The sequence below is a fragment of the Atractosteus spatula genome, chromosome 2, assembly GCF_055471065.1.
Source record: "Atractosteus spatula isolate fAtrSpa1 chromosome 2, fAtrSpa1.hap1, whole genome shotgun sequence".
Lineage (NCBI taxonomy): Eukaryota > Metazoa > Chordata > Actinopteri > Semionotiformes > Lepisosteidae > Atractosteus > Atractosteus spatula.
The window spans coordinates 8,265,595-8,285,315 of record NC_142707.1 but is presented as its reverse complement, the minus strand read 5'-3'; the positions used below and the strand labels follow the sequence as shown (position 1 = coordinate 8,285,315).

The following is a 19,721-nucleotide window of genomic DNA, read 5'->3' as shown; positions in this document are numbered from 1 at the left end:
GCAGCCACTATGCAACAGCTGTCTAACTACACAGCAGGTCGGATGAAGATGTGAGAAATTTAAATTCGTTTGTTTTTTTGGGTGTTTTAGAATATGTTATCCCAGAGTGGAATTCATCCAGGACCTGCCTGGGATCTTCTAATGGACAAGGAAGTAGGGATGTAGGAAGTATCATCTCATACATCTTATCAAATATCACTGATGTAGGTCATAACTATAGAATGAACAAGACATAATTATATATTTATGTTAATTTCACAGTTTCATTAAGAATACATGAAAAATATACACATTTTTTTCAAGGTTTAACTTAAAATGCCTAGGTATGATGAAACAAAGTAGTTGTAGTTCTGTGCCTAGGCATAATTTGTATTTTTTTGCCTGACTGGCAACCCAGAGAAAGGACATCTCACACCTCCAGAGGTTGTGTGCACCCCAAGTTATGAGCCACTGGTCTATACCATTAAAATAGCTTTTACACTGTAACATATTACTGAGTTGCGAGGCCATTTCGATATTCTTCACCATGCAATCATCTGACATGGTCTTGGCTTGCGAGAAACGGGGTCTTTGAAACAAACTACAGCGACCACATACTGTAGGTCTGCCTTTCCCACTTGTATTGTAACTGGAGCTTTGAAAGCGCTTATTTGTTTTTGGTACTGGTAATTTCTTATTGTGTGCGGAAATACTTGTGTTCTGTCTGGGCTCTGCACACTAACTGAATATTCATTAGAGATGAGGCTCTGTTTGACTTAGCGTTACAGCAGAACAAGAGCTCAGTCCGTTTTAAAAGTGCGCAACTCTTTCTAACTGGTGACTGGAGTGCAACTGACACCTTTTACTTACCTAGTTTTACAGAAACCGTTATGAAAATAACCTGTACATGTCGCAAATTGGACATTTCTGTAGAAACCCTTAGCTAATTATTAACATTAATGTTCGAAAAGGGATCCACTTAAACCTAGACCTAGATTTTTATGTGCTGAATTTTTTTAAAGCGATTTTCCTGAGGGGACGATAAATAAATTCCTATAGATGGAAAATAATGCCCTTTATTCTAGCAGCCATTTTTTTGTGTGTCTGACAGGTCTTTGGGTTGATTTATCACAACGGCGTTTAATCAGATCAAGTTCGATTTCGTTCTCGTTGTAGGAGAGTTATTTTAAGGCAAGCGGGTGACGCCTCACGTTTTCTCACTCGTCTTCGTCGACACTCTTCTCTGAGTCTACAGTCCCTACAAACACCGTGTTTGGGCCTGAACCTTCAGTCCTAAGAGAACTGACTCATTGCAAACGCACACCTACAATGACAGACACGGGGGTCGTGTGTGTGTTTTAGAAAGGATGTATAAAAAAGCATATTCATTAGCTAATTAACCCCCCCAAGCTTGATCGGAAGCAACTCCTTGCCAAATTATTCCCCAAAGATGTCGCCCACTCGCACGGGCTCAGTGCACTGCCCACGTCATGCCAAAATATAACGGCCCATCTGATGACAGAGCGGGCCTTGGACCGGCGGCACAAAAGGTCCCATTGAGCCCGCGAAGAATGGATCGACTGTGTGGCCCCAAGAGCACGGGACTGTGCTGTCAGGTATAGGAGGCCGGGAGGACGATAAAACCCACTGTCTGTCCATGCAAATTAGACGGAGAATTGCCGATATATAGCCACCGCCGCGCAAGAACAGACCTTATTGTTCAGAGCAGCACCTGCAAAAAAAACCAAAACACAGCCCGCTGTCCGAGATGAGACTCCACATCGCTGTAGTCCTGGTCCTAGCTGTTGCCGGACTTAAAACGGGTAGGGACACTTCTATTTTTCTCTCTCGAGTAAATTAAAGAAGACAAATACTTCATAGAAATGCTATGTCGGAATACCACCTTTATTTTTTAGATGACCGAAGGAAATCAAGCACTTTCTAAGAATTTATGTACCGACCACTTTCTTTTAAGTTCACAGTACCATTTTTTTTTAACGGAGCTCGTTTATTTGAGCCTTCCTCAGCTCTGGTAAATAGATTATTTTTTGCAGCGGTATTATCATTAGGTTGTCAGTTAATATTAGATTATGATTTTCCGTATAATTGTCTGTAAATTCTTGAATTGGGCATGCTAGGGCATTCCAACACTAATGTGATGCTTTGTTCGTAACCGAACAGGAGAACAGAAAGGAAGCGTGTACAGACAGCCTCCTAACGAATTTCTGGTGCCATGCATCCGATATTGATTAAAAAAATCTTAATAGTGCAGTACGTTACAGTCTCTGAGAAAGTTAATTTATCAATAAAATTTGTTCCGAATTTATTCTGCAGTGTTGATATTTAAAGAAAGCTGTAGATCTTTTAGAAAAGAGGTAAATGCTCTATTAAGAGGTATTTACAGTTAAATGTTTAGAAAACAATTTCTTTACCGGTGTCTCTCCTGTTGTTAAACTGTTCGATGTTTTTGTGCGGTTTTCATGTTTTGTTGAAAGTGCTGATAGATTTCCAAGGGATGATATTAATGTGTGAATAACATTTTCAATAGAAAATTCTGGGTTCTGGGTTCTTGGGAAGGTTGTAGGTTCCCACTGTATATATTCCAGATGAAACAATGCTGTTCTACTCTGAAGGAAAGTATTTCTCCTGCATCTTTCCACTAAACAGTGTATAAATAGTTGTATACATGGGTCCAAGCATGAGTCGCTTTGGGAATGTGTCGGATAACTACATACAGTAACATCACATAGACGAACAATAATGGGGTCCACTGTTAGTTTGGTTTGTATTTATTGTTAACATAATAACGCACCGTTAGCGGTATTACAGGTGGTGGTATCTGAGAAATGAAACCACGGTCGAAGCGTTTTTATCAAAATATGAAAGACCAGCGTGACGCGAAACGGTTGTAGTTTTGCTCTCTTCCTGAGGTGTGTTGGACCTCGCTCAGCAGTCCATACCTAGTGCTTTTCCTATTTGTCACCATGGGATTCACCTTCGTCGTTCCTTTACAAATCCCATAGAACTTGGAGGTTACCTAATTATCACGGTTCTTTCCTAAGTACACATTATGGCAACACGATCTCAGCGTCTTACGTGTCCTGTAATAATCGTCTTTCTTTTTTCAGCAACCGCACTGTCCTTGGCATCAGAGGAAATAAGTGAAGAAATCAGTAAAAAGGGTAATGTTTTTGTATTTCACGTTGCCTCCGTAATTGAAAACATCGGGTACCCGTCTCCATCGTATTATTTGAGAAGGCCAGTATCCTACATTATTTTAAATTAAAGGTTTCCCAGACGAATTCGGGTTTCCTTGTGTTAATTCACGTATATTTGCTCTGTGCCCGAGACCTGTAATAATGTTACATCTTGGGCCGTTACCATTTATTTTTTTGAAATTACTGAGACAACAGGACACCTGGTGGTTAAAAGAAAAACCACAGGCTCACAGAGCATCGATTCTGTAACCGCCGTACTGTTGAATATCGTATAACGGAAAGGTTATAAATAAAATTGTACATTGACTGTTTTCATCTCTTTACTAGTTAGGCCAATAAAGGCATTATTCACTTTATAAAAATGTATAATTTTACTAAGCAATAACATTAACGAAAAAGTGTATTTTAATCTCAATGAGATGTTTTCAATATAAATCAAAATTCAGGGTATTTATTTATGTTCCTTTATTCAGAAACCATTGAAAGAGATGAAGGCAACAGTGTTAGTCTGTATTGCTAATAGACCATTTACTGTTCTCCTTTTCTGAATTGAAGCACATTAATAAACAAATCCCCTTTATCATCAGCATTCACAGAAGAAATCTGTTTTATATTAGTTTCCTTGTTTTCATACAGTATATACTGTACAGATGTTTGTTCTGCTAGGTGTTATATCCTGTGTAATTGCTTGCTTACTCTAACAGCTGTGTAAGTTCTCTGCCTGAATTATTCTCAGAAAAATAAATGAACTTGAGTTTCTTTCTGGATTAGGCTGTTTACATTAATAACATGAAAATACTGAAAATATTCCTTGTTGAGTCTGATCTAGTAGAGCTGTGGATTTCCTGTCCTAGAAGAAGCCCCAGTCCAGTTAGTTCTCCATGTCATCCTAAATCTCCCGTCCTGTTTTATTAGGAACACGTGTAAGTTATTGATCAATAAGGCAAGGAAACCATGATACTCCAGGACAGAAGGGTGATTTTATTTCCTAATTAATGAATACATTTACTCAATTTTACAAATCACTTTTTTTTAACTGATCAGAGGACAGATTGATGATTAAAAAGAGGACCTATAAAACCTTCTGGTCAGGGTTAAACCCTGGACCAGGGTTCGAGACCAATGCAGCAGAGGGTTCCCATCTGAACAAAGTAACAGAGTGTAGACATTGAGGAAGAGGCAAACATATGTTCTAAGTGAACTAAGAATGCATCCTTTTTCTAATGTGAACAGACTTTTATACCCTAAAAAAGCATTCCACAATACCCACATAGAGTATGGGTTGCAGAGTATTGCTCCAAGCTTACAAATAAAGAGGGGGCCATGAGCTTGTTTGGTAGTTAGTGTCACAACTCCTACCTTCTCTCATAAGCGCCCTGGCATTCCCACGTGTACTAGATTCCACACACGCTCATCCAGGAGCTAATTATCCAACCACGTCTCTCTCTCTTCAGTATTTAAACACTCTTCACCGGCTGACCTGCGCTCACTATTGAGAAGTCTTCCACAGCTTTCTCGTGTGCGCGCTGCTATTCTCGACCTGTCTCCTTTGACCCCCCCCGACCTCGTTCTCCTAGTTCGGCTTCGCTCTTGCCTAACGACTTGGATCTGGAATATTGGATTTACTTTTGCTTGAGCTCCCTTCCTCATGGCTTCGCGTAGGAGCTCACCTCTTTCAGGAACCCTGGCACTTAATAGAAAGTAAAGCTTATGCTGACTTTATTTCCATACAAGCAAACCATTGATAGCTACTGTACTGGGGTTCATTTCCACAACTTTAGTTGATGCTAAATAAAACTGAGGCTAATAATTTAGTGTAATGTAGTAGTTCAGTAGTTAATTGATTAAAGATCTCATCCAGCTGTTTCCTGAAAGAAGCCAGGGTATGTGTTTTAACAAGGTGGCTGAGTTGCTTGTTCCACACTCCCAAAACCCTTGTCGCCTGTTGTCTGTTTTGAATGCACTTCTACAATAAGCTTATAGGACCCCAATAATAATGTCACACATTGGGCTGCGCGTTGACTCTCATTCCTTGTTTTCCAGAAGAAGATGTGAATGACCTGCAGAAGAGAGGTACGATCTTACACCCCAAAACCCTGTGATCCCTGTCTGATTCGGGGCTTGGCCACTTTCTTGCTTGCTGCTCTCTGTCTCTGCCCGTGTCAGTGTCCCACTACACCTTTGGGTTTCCTGAACGCAGAGGGAGGGGTGGCTGGTAGACATTTCTTGACCTTCTCTGTCTTCTGCCAGTCTGGTAGGGAATTCTGGGAAGGGAATGTGGGAATTCTGTGTGAAAAAACAGCAAATGACCGATGAGAATCAATGCCATTGTTTTCGTTCAATGCAATATGTGTTTTGGCATTCACAGACTGCCATCAAGCCAAACAAACATTGTTTTCTAATTCTGCTAATTCTAAAACGCCATATACTTTCTGAGCATTTCTCGCATTTCTACTGGCAAACCTGTCTCGATTTCAGCACTGCTGCATAATCATAGAACTTTCCTAGAACCTCATACAAAAGGTTTTCTGACAGTAAAGCCCTTTGACCTCTTTGTTTCCAGACGAGCTGGATTATGACGATGAGTCAATTGAAGGTGAGACAGAGACAATCGTTTTCATCGTTAGGAACCAGTAGGCTGAGAATGTTTTTGTATATCGTACTATTGCACTTACAACACAACAAAGCTTGGGCATTGCCATGCTCCGGGTCACCTTGCTCTCAAGAAGGATGAGTTGTTAGTTTGCCTTTGAAAAAGTTTTTGTTTTAACAATGCAGTATACCACAGAGCCACATCAGGTCAACCTGCAAGATGGCGAGTCGGGTGGTGAGCTGGACTTGCCATCCTTGCAGGCTTTTGAGACGCTAACAGGCAGCTCCATGCTCACTGGAACAGACCCGATCCGCCCCTCCCTCTCCGAGAAGCTCAGTCTGATCCAGACTGACTCACAGGCAGGCGGGCGTCCTGCCAAGGCCCTCCACAGAGACGCAGGAGGCCGCAGGAGCCACTGTCAACCAACTGCTGTCTCTCAATGGAACCCAGGGGCACGTGGTGGCTCTGAGAGAGAGGGAGAAACTCAAGGCAAACGAAAGCATACCTTTTTTTCGGTGTGGTGTGGTGGCTCTGTGGTTAAGGATCTACACCCGTAGCTGGAAGCTTGCTGGTTTGTATCCTGTGGCCGGCAAAGGAATCCTATTCCATTGGGCCCCTGAGCAAGGCCCTTAACCCCAACTGCTCTGGGGTGCTGTATAAACAGCTGACCCTGTGCTCTGACCCCAAGCTCCTCTCCCTGTCTGTGTGTCTCATGGAGCGCAAGTTGGGGTATGTGACAACACAAATTCCTAATACCAAAAATTGTATCTGGCCAATAATGTGATCTTATCTTTTCTTATCAGGATAAGAACAAGAATATAAGATGCACTGCAATGGACTGTGCATCCTTCAGGCAATGTTTCTGTCTTCAGAGAAAGTAATCAAGTGTGATTCATTCCCTGTAACACTAAAAGTATTCGCAGTCAGGGGCAAAATATTGGACATCAAATAGAAAAGAATGATAAGCACGTACAATAAATACAAATCATTTTCTCTTCTATTACAGAGGATCAGGCCTTGGAGGATGCCCAAAACTTAGGTAATTTCTATCTGATTAACTTCCATTGTGGATTAATTTCTGGTTTGCCCCTGTGTGTGGTGTAAGGTTTTTTTGCATGACTTCCCTTGCGTTGCAGTACTGTGTTTCAATTGCCTGTAACACTGAAAGTATTTGCATTAAATATTGGACTTTAAATAGAAAACAACAATAAGTAAATAAACACAAATAATTTTCTCTCCTTTTACAGAGGATCAGGCCATGGAGGATGCCCAAAACTCAGGTAATTTCTACCTGACTAATTTCCAAATTTCCATCGTGTGCTAATTTCTAGTTTGCATCTGTTTGCGGTGAGGAAGCTCTTTGCGTTCCTTCCCTTGAGTTGCAGTACTGTGTTTACAGATGTCCTGGACTTCAGCATGTGTGAAGCTGCTCTGACTCTATGCCAGTGCATTAACTTCTAACTTTGAGCTGCAGTGCAGAACATGTGACCTTCCTCATACAGCTGATAGGCTAGTATCAAAACTGTGGTTTGAGAGTGATTATTATTATTAACAGCAATAATAATTATACGGACACTCCACTCAAAACAGTAATGGGGACTCCCCTCCACCACGACCAATTTGTAGCCCCACCTGGATGATGCAACGGCAGCCATAGTGAGCCAGTACACTCACCACACACCAGCTCCCCAGTGGGGAGGAGAATAGTGATATGAATGATGAACTATGAAATTTGCCCAGGACACTGGGGTTCACACCCCTATTGTTTTCGAGAAGTGCCCTGGGATTTTTGAGGATCATTCATCTGGATAAATGAATTGGGGTATGAGCTTGAAACTTAGCTCTTCCCTACTATTCAAGATGTCAAAGTGATGAAATTAATAACAGGACTAAAACTCCCTTTAGGACTTTGTGTATATTATCTTCCCATCCATCCATTCATTTTCTGACCAGTTAGGGGTCACGAGCTGGAGCCTATCTCTGCAAGCAAAGGGCAGGGTACACGCTGGAGGGGACAACAGTCCATCGTAGGGCACACACAGACACACACAGGAAACCAGAGCACGTGAAAACAGGGGGGGCATACAGACTCCACACAGACAGCACCCCATGCCCAGGACTGAACCCAGTGCAGCAAGACAGCAACGCTAACCATGGCGCCGCGGTGTCGCCCGTGTTACATATATGCGTTTTATATTTACAAGCACATAAGCTGTGTCGGGTCAGTAGGAGGCTTGCAGCGAGCCAGCGAGCGAGGACGAGATGCCGCCCGCCAGAGGAATCACTCCAACAACCGCTCCTCAATTCAGGGTGACGCGGCGGTGTCTGCTGCTGCCTGCGGCTTAATGCTCTTATCAGGCAGATTATCTGAGGCAGGAGGCTCGCTTCAAAACGCGGAATCGTTAATCGGTTTCAGAGACGACAAGGGCAGCTGTTGCTGCGTTGCAGCCGAGGGCAGTCCCGAGGGGGAGAGTGTGGAAGAGGCTTTCACCTTGCTCGTTGGCTGCAAGTGCACTCAAACGCACTTGGCTTTTTACAGAGACACGCGTTCTCTGCGGGCCTCTGTGCCTTTTTAAGTGAAAACCACTTGTGCGCTCTCGATATCAGAAAGGCGTTTGTCATCTGATTCAAGGTTGCTGTTGAAATACTTATTTTTCGCAATTTAAAGACACAAGAATCGTTCTGTATCAAGGACCAATAGAAATGCAAAAGAGCTACACATCTGATCCTAGCTGTGTTCTAATTAACTCCAGCCATCACTTCCGTTGACTCTCTGCGGGACCGTATTGTCCTACTTATCCTTCTATCCTGTTCGGGTGCTTTTGTCAAACACATTGCCATGCTCAAAATGTCGCCGCTAGATGGAGACAAAACCACTTCGATAGAAGAGCACGCCTTGCAGCAGCCATAACGCAGCCCATTGCCAGACACTCTACTCTTGTTTTTCACAATTGACCTAATTTCAGTCACTTAGTTCGGGTTACTTGTGTATTTAAAAAAAGGCATAACCAAGTATTTAATATATCTGTGCCAGCTATTTACAATTAACAACTAATAATCTCCCGTACAACAACGTGAATTCTGCAACAGTTTTGAAAAGCTTTGCTGCTAATCTCTAGGTATATTTTAACCAGTCATAAAATATTAAATTTAGATGGAAATGTAGGTTTATACTTTATGATATTTATAAACGTTACATTTTTACAATGTCTTGTTTCTATTTTTATTACATTTCATTTAAAACGTTTACGTTATTAGCGTTATTCCCTAAGAAACATGGATATATCAAAATTTTAATGATATTGATAGGAACGGAAGCTTTTCGCACTGAAAATAGATATTGTGATATTTCCATAGAGAAATGAGGTGCTGAGTATGTCAGTGTCAAACTGGTATATTGCCAAGCATCTGATTACGTCTTTTTCAGAAATTGTGAAAAAGGAGGTATCTGAGTAATAAAAGATAAAATGAATCCAAGCCGTGAAAATCCTGCTCTGCCCGGTCAGAGCCTGTGATTATGCGGATGTCTGTCGGAAACCGTAACGGGTTAAGTAGAGACCGCCAGACGCGTGATGTGCGTGTCCTGTTGCGTGAATCCACTCGGTGCCAAGGCCGGACTGGGAAGAAATCGGTCAGGGAATCAGATTTAAAACAGTCCCAGCTGCCCTCGGGGAGACTGGCCAAACGGCTGAACTCCACAAACTCTAGAGAGCATTCTGCGACCCTTGTGAAACCAAACCAGAGATTGCAGCGAGCCAAATAACAAACAGTTGAACCTACGAGTAGAAAGCAGAGACGAAAGAGCGGTGTTTTTCGAATACTGAGCCTATGAGGTGGTTTCTGTATCGCAGTAACACGCTGCTATCTGGTCAGTAGCCGCGCTGTCTAGCCGCTACACAGACGGAGGGATTTATCAATACCCTTCCATGAAACCGTTTGGGAACATTACGATCCAGCGGTGTCGTAATCTCTTCGTTTTGCTGGGAACGAACCTCCAGAAAGCACAAGAAGGTTAGCGTGTGACGTTGAGAGGTGAAATACAAGTTCACACCGTTAGTGAAAAGCTCTTGCTCCAATTCTGTATTCAGATAATACATTTATTTTATGTGGTGCTCTGTGCAATTCATTGAAACCCCCCAAAAAAGAGTCTCAGAATTAAAATAGATGTGTAGCGTAGTGGTTAAGGTTCTGTATTCTTAACTGTAAGGCTGTGGGTTGAAATCTTGGCTCAGATGATGGCTGTCTACCTTCTACCAAAAGGGACATGCAGAGGTTAGATCGGCAGAAGGGTACTGCCTGAGCTTAGCTGTTACGAATGTAAGGCTCAGCAGGTACTGTATACCAGAAATCCCATAGGCTTCCAAATGAAATAATCCTGTTTCCCAAACATAATATATCCCCCAAAAATCCTCACATTAAATAAGCCAGAATAAAACTTTAAGAAACTTTCTCACAACTAAATTGTGTGCAGTGCTGCCCCTGGCCTGGAAGAGCCCTTGATACACAGCGCTCCATGGTACAATTTAAAACATGTCCTCCCATTCGTGCAAGATGACACTTCTCGTTCTTTCTTTTCCCAGAAGATGACAGTGCTGCAAGGGGTAAGGAGGTCTTTTACATACTGTATATTCTTCTGGCCTGAATTCTTCTTACTGCTTTTGCTAAACAGAAGAAGAAGAAAAGAGGAAGAGGGCAGTATACAACAGCTTCATGAAGTACTGCATGCACTGCAGCTAGCAGACTTCCCCAGTGATCTGTCTGAACCCTTGCTTTAGTAAGCTCAGACGCTGGCACTTTTGTGACAAACTCTTACGCAGTTAGTGCCTAATCCAGCTGATGAGTTTTTTTCCCCCCTGTAGTATCTTGTTATATTAACAAATAGCTAACAGTGCTGGCATCATTTTCTTCTTTTTTTCGTAGAAGTGGAAGATGAGGAGGAGTTAGAGGAGAATGTAGGTAAGTAATGAGGTGTGAAGCCTGTTTTTCTGGCGTTTCATTGAGTGATTAATGTGGGGTTGAGCTCTATTTAGAGTGGTCTTTCTATGTATAGTTTTTGCTGAGCAGGTGGAAACTGATAGACAAAGTTTACAGACAGAAGTACATACAATACATTCCTGGATAAACAGTGCAAGGAGAAGGAAGATTCAGTGCAGTAAAGGTCAGAATTACATTACATTTGTAGGAAAGCACTGGAGTATAATTAAGTGCTTTTGCAGTAAAATTCCAGTGGGTGGAATAGCAGCACAGTGGTTGGCATTGCTGCCTTGCAGCTCTTGGCCCAATTCCTGGGATGCTTATCAGCATGGAGTTTGTAAGTTTTCCCTGTGTTCATGTGGGTCTCTTTAGAGTGCTCAGCTGTCATCCCGCAGTCCCAAGACTTGCTGGTGGGTTAACTAGGCTCTGGGGAAGATTGGCCCTGGCGTGAGTCTGTGTTTGTGTCTGTGTGTGTTTGCGATGGACTGACGTCCCATCCAGGGTGTATCCTGCTTTGCTCCCATTGCTTGCTGGGATAGGCTCCAGCTCCCTTGCGACTCTGATTTGGATAAAGTGGCTAGAAAATGACTGGATGGAAGTAAAACCATACCGTACTGCTGTGGAGAAACAGAAAAACAGTGCCCAGATCACACGCTCTCAATCTAATTGGACTCTGGACTTTGTAATGGTGCTTCTTCATGGTTTTATTTTCCAGGATTAAAAACTGAAGCAGAGGAAGACGATACAGGTAGGCTGGAAGCATTAAGCGTGTTTTTCCACCTGTAGCATGCAGTGCCAGCTTGCCTGGTGTAATTCCTGGTGTGTGTGTGTGTTTGTGTTCCAGAGAGCCAGGAGGGAGCCGAGAGAGGTAGGCCACACAGTTCCTTTCTGCAAAGCAGAGCCGGAAAGATAAGTGGTTGATGTGACACACACCCCGGAGATCTGAACACCCTGACGTTAAAAACCTGGCCAAGTGTCAGAATTTCACACGGGAAGTGAAAAGAAATAAAACTAAACAGATGTTTTATTAAACATAAAATATTACAGTAAGCTTTGCACATTTGTTTAAAATGAAGTTGGGCGGTATTTGAAATTGAAGCCTTCAGTGCTGTTAATTATTGTGGTATACAAAGGTTCTGTGTGGAAACAGCTATTATAAATACATGTTATAAAAATGTGTGAATGCTTCAGATTCAGCATACAACAGGATGAGGCCAGCTCAGGCACTTATGTTCTGCACATAAGAGGTTAAGCTGAATAAACATTCTGCCACTGGAATTTGGAAGATACAGCTCAATGTTTGTTCAGTATAAAGAGCAAAAGACCTGACTTTGCAGGGCTAACACGTTACCTTGAAAAGAGTCACATTTGTACCCCACCAACTCTCTCTCGTAAAAAAATCAATACTCACACATAGCTCTCCTGCTATCTTTACAGAGCATACAGAGGAAGAGGAGGTGGAAAATCTAGGTGAGTTTGAGGTGTAAACCCACCTGGGCTCAAAGGAAAATGGTCATGCTCTATGTGTATTTATGTGACCATGAGGAACGCATGGTGTACCCTGGCCAGGGCAAGGATAGGGTCTGGGGGAGAGGCTAGAGGAGAGGCTGGAGGAGAGGCTGGAGGAGAGGCTGGGGGAGGGGCTGGAGGAGGGGCTGGGGGAGGGGCTGGAGCAGGGGCTGGCGGAGAGACTAGAGGAGAGGCTGGGGGAGAGGCTGGAGGAGGGGCTGGGGGAGGGGCTGGCGGAGAGACTAGAGGAGAGGCTGGGGGAGAGGCTGGAGGAGGGGCTGGGGGAGGGGCTGGAGCAGGGGCTGGCAGAGAGACTAGAGCAGAGGCTGGAGCAGTGGCTAGAGGAGGGGCTAGGGGAGGGGCAGGGGGAGGGGCAGGGGGAGAGGCTAGAGGACAGAGTATGGCTGCCACTGCTCTGAACCTGTCTCATTCTGCACAGCAGTGTACTTTATAATACATAGTTACTACAAAAAATACATATTTACATACATAATGTTACTAAAAAATCAAATACAGCAATGCACTCTCTAAAACATGTTGAAAGTGCTATAATAGGACAGCTTATTTTAATACTGTGACAAAATATGTATATTTAATAAGCAGCAATAGGATCCAAGAGACATAGATATGGGACAGATTTCTGATGTATGCAGGAGATCCAGATGTTTGTAGGCCTGGGACAGTGACTCTAGAGGCAGCTGTGCACTGCCTCCACTGAGCCATAGCAGGTCACAGCAGTGCCTCCGAGAAATGTGCTGCCTGAGCTCACACTCTTTCCTGTTGTTCTTTCACAGCCTCTGAGAAAAGAGGTAAGACTCTCTGGATTTATAAGTCTAGTTTTTCATTGTAAAACTAGGGTCCAGTGTAATTGTTTGTGTTTTTAAGTCTGCCCTGCCTGGGATGGCTCATTCGTTCTGTATTGTGTGTGTGAGTGAATACAGTTTTGAAAGTTCTCTCGATACTCTTGCGCAAGCGTGTTCTGCTGACTCTTGTGGTCCAAGGGTGAATTGAATGGCTTGATTTATTCACCTCCTTATTATTGAGGTAGTGATAGTATTTAAACAGCCTGATGCGTCCAAACAGCTTCAACTTTGTGTTGCAGCCTTTATCACCAAAACGGCGACACTGTATGCTGGCCACGTGACCCAGGTTTCCCCATATTTATTGCACTGGATGTTCAAAAATCACCCAGGAAGAAGGAGAGTGTTCTACATTTTGTTACACGCTCAATCCCTGTGGCCTTTGTGTTCCCAGGCTGCTAAATCACTGTGCGCAGAGGAGCTGATCTTTACCCTGGCACCCTGGGTTAAATGATAAGGATCTGAGAAACAAAGGGTCAATGCACATGTGATGACAGACAGCTCTTGCTGAGCTAAGTGAAAAGAACTTGCCTTTAGGACATGACTCTGTGCAGTATCACTCTCCTATTTTAAATTTTCCTGTTCATAATTTTGAATACTTAAAAAGATTCCCAGTTAACTACAAGCTCAGACATGAAAACAACTGGTTATTCCAATGGAAATGGGAAATAATTGGTTATTTATATGGAATTCACAAAACTAATTGGTGAAGACTATCCATTGTTTGTAGCACCGGGAACTGACAGTGCAACTTTGATTTGTTGTTTTTTCCTCCTTAGAAAATATCGAAACAGATGACCTCGGCAATCTAGGTAGGTTACCATTTTGTTGTGAACAAACTGCTATTTATTTTGAGTGTTTCTGAACATAACAAACCAAATCCAAAACAAAAACAAAGTTTTTCCCACCCAACACTTACAAAAGGCACCCAAGAAGTGATCTATCACACAAGTGGACATCAAGCAGGAGCAGGAGTCTGGTGGCAGACAACTCCATATAAATGATATCAAGAGCTTTTTATTATAAATACATGACTATTCTCTCCAACAGCAAATACTAGGGCACGGTTTGGTTACACAATGTGCCACTCCCAGAAAAGAAAAGGAAACAATATTTTTTGCTTTTCATTTTCATGTTTTGACCTCTGATCTGTATGTATGTACAATTTTTAAGATTGTCTGTCTGGCATAGTGTGGTACTTTAAGAAGTATGATTTAGGGTTTTTTTCTAGTTAGCAGTCTAGATTGATGACAGAATTGAAGCATAAATGTGTTAACTGGAGACTGCTCAGTCAATAAATAGACTGAGACCCCAATTTAATAACACAAGGTAAAATCATGCCATTTAGAACCAGAAATGGTTCTTCCATCGTTTTCATGAGTGCAGGCTTTAACTATACTTTAATTCTTCTTCTAACCCTTTCCTAACATTTCTTGTTTTATAGTGAGCAATAATTGAACTTTTGCCAAATATGTTAAAGGGATTCTTAAATTTAAGGTGATAGAACCATAAATATGGCACAGCACAATGATTATTTTCCCTTGAAAATGAATTGCATTTATGAAGCTGTTTTCATGACAGTTCTCTACTTGTTGTGCAATAAAACCCACATGATTTCCCAGCAGTCTCCAGTCCTGACATAAATCAGAATTTATTGAACAGATATGGCCCTGTCCATATTTTAGCCTCTTATTGTAGATGGCCACTCAGGAATGGCAGGGCTCAGTGTCAGCAGAGCAGGCTGGCCTCGTGCAGAACCCAGCCTTACATGAAGTTATCTGAGGGGATCTAGCCTGACAGTGTGTGCTTAACCTTCAGTCTGCAACGATCCAGGAAGACACATCATGCGATGCAGGCCTTTTCCATTTCCTAGCATGATGGGTCATTTAAAGAAATAATCTTTAACTTAGTTTAACAAAGAGGATTCTAAAAAAGTCACGCCCAAGAAAGTGTAATTGATAAATAGACAAAGTATTGATTTCTTCCTTCTGAAACTACACTCATTTTCTAGAATATGTGATGCTGTGTTGGGAATTAATGGTGTTTATAATAGAAGTTCAGGAGGAAGATTGGGGTGTTAAATCTCGAACACTTCCACTCGAATACATGCATTATATATGTCACAAACTCCATCCTCATAATAGTTCCCTTATCTAGAGTCACAGTTCATACTTTATACAGTATACTTTATACCTACTCATCTCTCTCTCACATTCATTAGCATCTAACCCAACTACTAATTTTTGATTTTATCTATATGGCACAGAACAATGATTATTTTCCCTAGAGAATGAATTGCATTTATATAGCCAATCAAATTTAATCATATAGTTATCTGATACAGAAAATCAGATTTAATCAACCAAGTACATTTAATCATTACATTGTAATAATAGCCACCTTGTCGAGCATCACTTTTTTTTGACAGGAGGGAACACCTGAGATCTTCTTGTAAAAAGAAATTGTGCCTTCTCTCTCTGCAGATGATCTGATTGAGGGTTTAGCAATCGAAGAAGGTGACTCTCCTGCGCCCCATTTTCTTGTGTTTCCGTGCTACAAGGATGTTAAAATAGGGGCAAATGTTTAAATAACAGGACAAAAACAGCCAATGTAGAAATCCAAGACAACTCAGTAATGCTGTGTAGGAAAGGTCTGGATATGTGCTCAAACAAGCACAAATTAAGTTGGGGGATATTAAGAGCTGTGTGATGGGGGTACATTTTCACAAATCAAAGATGCAAATCCATCATATTCTATTTATTTCTGTCAAAGTTACAGAAACATACACAGTGTATAACTCAACACAGTATAGAGATTTTTTCTTATCCGATTCCAAAACTATCCTACTACCCCAACTGCTTTCTGTTTCTTTCCTCTGGATCTCTATGGCCCTAATGTCACTGTGAGATTTTGACTGTTCTATTCAGCCTTCTGTTCAGGTCCTGACATAGACGTACGTAGATGGAATTCAGCTTGTGTTCCCAATGAAAAAAATATGCCTATGCCTTAGAATAAGCTTTAATTATTGCCCATTCCCTGTCCTGAGGATACTAAGAGATAAGATTTATGAGTGGGACTTCCAAACCATGATTTAAATCAAGAGAAGGGAAGGTGTGTTACACCTAGACTGCAGAGCTGGGTGGCATCCACAAATAAAAAGAGATTTACTATCCATCGGTGCCAAAACTGTTCAATAACAGTTAATAACAGGAAGACATATTGTAAGCCCCTAGCAACACAGTCAAAACTGTTTACGAAGCCTATCTCTACTACGGAGCAAGTCTCCCATCGGCATTAACTGTCAGCTGAAGAATGGCAACTAAGAATCTACAGGGAGCTCTCTAATCATAGAGACACTTTCAAGATTCTCAGATTCATTTGTATAAAATTGAAGCAGCTAGACAGCAATTAATGCAGAGTCCTGGAGTAATTTTAAGCCTTTGATGAATATCGTAGCATGAAGAAAAGCAAACACTAAGAAGCTAAGAACAACATTAAGACCGTTTTCTGCAATTTCAGCTCAATGGCACATTGGTTAGGAATATGATTTCATTATTTGTAGTCATTATTTAGAGAATGCATTCCTCCTGCCTGTGAAATGATTTTGAAGGCACTGCACAACCTACTTAAACCCCTTTAAATCTGAGGAATCTAGTATTTTTAGAAGAAACTCTACCCTCTGTGATCTGATTGATGATTTCTTTCTTTTCAGAGAGCGAGGAGGACAGGAGAGGTAGGTTCCTAGGAGCCACCTGTATTTCACAAGTCTTCATGCAATATGTCCAGTTTTGAACTTGTACTGTTTCAGAAGTGGCTCACAACTGTAAAGCGTTTATTGCAGTGTCACTTTGATAAAAAAGGAAGCTTCAGCTTCCCATTATTTCACTTTTGCAATAAATACAGAACGTCTGATCTAAATTCTTCCCATCTGGTAATCCAAAGAGATTAATGCACGCAGTCACTGTGAACCTGGACAGTGTTAGGAAATTAGGGACAGCTGAGTTTACAGAAGCTCAGTTAGAGACTCCAAGATCTACCCCGCAGGGGTGAAAAAGAAACATAACGAAAATTTAGATTTTTCCCTCATCTTAGTTTTATGGGAGCGAGACCAGGGGTCAAGGGTCATGAATAAATCTGCCTCAGTTGCCTGGAGCATTGGAGCAGAAAGTGAGATCCTGTTCCAGTCTGCCTTGCATTGGCTGGCTCAGGCCGTGACAGTGCAGCCCACACATCTGAATCTCAGGACCAGGGTGCTGTGCTATATCATAGCTGATTGTTTCCACTGTGCACATCTGGGGGATTGCTTGCATGGGGTTTGCAGGGGGCTGGCTGGCTGGCCGCTACCACTGTTGAAAATGACATTGGTGGCACGTTGCTGTTTCTGCGGCATCGCGTTCAGCGGTATACGTTGGGGCCATGTGATCCAAACGGCGTCTCGCATACTGCTCCCAGCGCTCGTTTAGCAATGATCAGCTGACAGCAGTCCACTGGCACCAAAGCTTATGAGTCACCCATTACGCTCCTTCAAAGCAAAGGAGAGTATTCAAAATATCAGCTGATAGAATAAACAACAAGCTGATTGACCTGTTCCTGAGGTGAATTCAACAGTCTTGGAAAGCAGTATCAACACCAAATACAGGTTGCAGTCAGCACAGCTGTGAAGGGACTAATCAGTAAATATTCAAGGGAATCTTGAATGTGGTGCACGATGGCAGAAGGGCCATTTAAAGGCCTAGGTGCTCGGAGAATCTTGTAAAAAAAAAGGTATCCCAAGGGAATTTAAGTAGAAGATGTTCTTTTTTTATTTTACAGGAAAAGCCCAGGAAGAAGAAGAAATGGAAAGTAAGTTGCCGTCGATCCGCTTGATGTCGGATCCGCTTGATTGCATAAGGGCTAAATCCCTGTTCTGTAGAGGATGCATGAGGTCAGGTGTCTCCAGTTCGGGTCCTGGAGCGTCAGTGAGATCAGTGCCTGAAAAGTCTGTCTTTCACTGCTATTCAAGACAAAAGATGAGATCAGTTAATGGGATCAAAGATCTAGTGCATCTCACAGAATTAGGGGATTTGCATATTTATGACCCAGTGTTTTTTTATTTAGGCTTTTGATTTAATATATTTATTATTAATAAGGGAGATGGATGCTTCTGCCATTGAGAGGTACAGCAGATTAGCTCATGACCGAGAACTACAAAGGAGAGATTAATGCACCAGTGTGGGCCACACTGCCTGTGGATTTTCATTCCACTTCTGCTTTTACTGATCTACCTGAGCTCATCGCTAGCCTAATTAGACTAATTCACGCAACACTTTACAAAGGCCTTCAGGTGTTGATTGAACGAACCCTTGAAAACCTGCTGGATTTTGGGCCTCACGAATGGGAGCTGTGGTTAATCGATTGGTCTAAAGTAACCAAAGAGAAGTCAAATCTTCTCTTCATCTGAAAACTATCCACAGGCCGTAAGGACAAGAGGGGCACAATGTTAGTGCTGCTTCCTCACTGCGTTGGATTCTAGGCTGGGGTATCTTCTGTGTGGGGTTTGCATGTGATTTTTATGGGTATTCTCTCATTTCCACCCACCTCTCAGAAATATGGTTATTTAGCAAATTGTCCATTTTCATGGTGCACAAGCGCTCTATTCATGGTATAGTAATCAGAGGATAACTGCTGCAGCCTTTACCACGACACAGAAGCTTTCTGATCAAGGTCCTGCTCTCTTTTGGCTGACCTTTGTCAGGCTTTTTGAAACACTGAAGAATCAGGTGGTTAAACTAGGCAGGCCGTTCTTGCTTCATGCAATCTCGCTGTACCTCAGCATGCACAGCTTTCAATAACCAGATTTACACTTGCAGTAACAAGTCTCTCGCTTTTTCTTCCTCAGCTGATCTTGAATGAGAATGGAGACATCTTCCACTGGAGGAAAACGATGCTCACATGCATGCTTTTTTTGGGGATCAAAGGAACAATTTATTGCTTAAAATAAAAGAATAAAGGGATATCAGTGGGAGATTAATGCCCGTCTTTGTGATCTTGTTCTTACCCAAAAAAAAAAAAGAGGTAAAACCTTAGGTTACAGTATATTGGCCCATCTAGTTTGCTTTGTTGCCAGGAGCCAAGTGACCCAAGATCATGGACATCTTGAACACCATACACTACAGTAGGAATAAAAAAGGCCTAGATTAAGGTCTATGTATTTTATTTTCAACTCCCACCTCCCTTTAAACTGTTATTGCATTTACTTTATTTTTACACAATGATTAAAAGTACGCAACAGCATCTGTATTTTCAAAAAACAATAAAATATACTCTTATAGTATGAATGAAAATCTAAGGCTCAATAATTTGCCAGCAGACATCTTGCACTACACATGGCACAGATAACCAAGGCCACTGGAGATTAAGTTACTGAATAAAAGAGGGCATCATGTGATAAAAACACACTGAACTTGTAAGTCCTAAACCAGTCCTCGGCACTGGTAAGAGAAAAGGTTAGTTGTAATTTAATAGAATTCTATTACTTGTTGGGATGAAAGTTTACATCCTAATTAAGAACATTTGGTGAAAGAGGAGGTGTAGGAGGTGGCATGGAGG

At 42.0% G+C, this 19,721-nt stretch overlaps 1 protein-coding gene across 7 annotated transcripts; it reads left to right on the top strand.

The window, feature by feature from the left end:
- Positions 1-1,587: 1,587 nt before the first annotated feature.
- Positions 1,588-19,450, top strand: LOC148839130 (uncharacterized). Of its 7 annotated transcripts, none has more exons than XM_088909466.1 (17): positions 1,591-1,802; positions 3,108-3,161; positions 5,241-5,270; positions 5,761-5,793; positions 6,797-6,829; positions 7,038-7,070; positions 10,374-10,391; positions 10,711-10,746; positions 11,480-11,512; positions 11,609-11,632; positions 12,202-12,234; positions 13,068-13,082; positions 13,913-13,945; positions 15,617-15,649; positions 16,846-16,866; positions 17,946-17,975; positions 19,012-19,450. In XM_088909466.1, exons 1-17 carry the CDS (start codon positions 1,748-1,750, stop codon positions 19,023-19,025), a joined length of 528 nt encoding a protein of 175 aa, XP_088765592.1. In that variant the 5' UTR covers positions 1,591-1,747; the 3' UTR covers positions 19,026-19,450. The 7 variants fall into 7 exon arrangements, with proteins under 7 accessions (XP_088765595.1, XP_088765592.1, XP_088765591.1 ...); XM_088909465.1 differs by having other exon boundaries at positions 10,371-10,391; XM_088909469.1 differs by lacking the exon at positions 5,761-5,793 and having other exon boundaries at positions 1,588-1,802; positions 10,371-10,391.
- Positions 19,451-19,721: the final 271 nt, after the last annotated feature.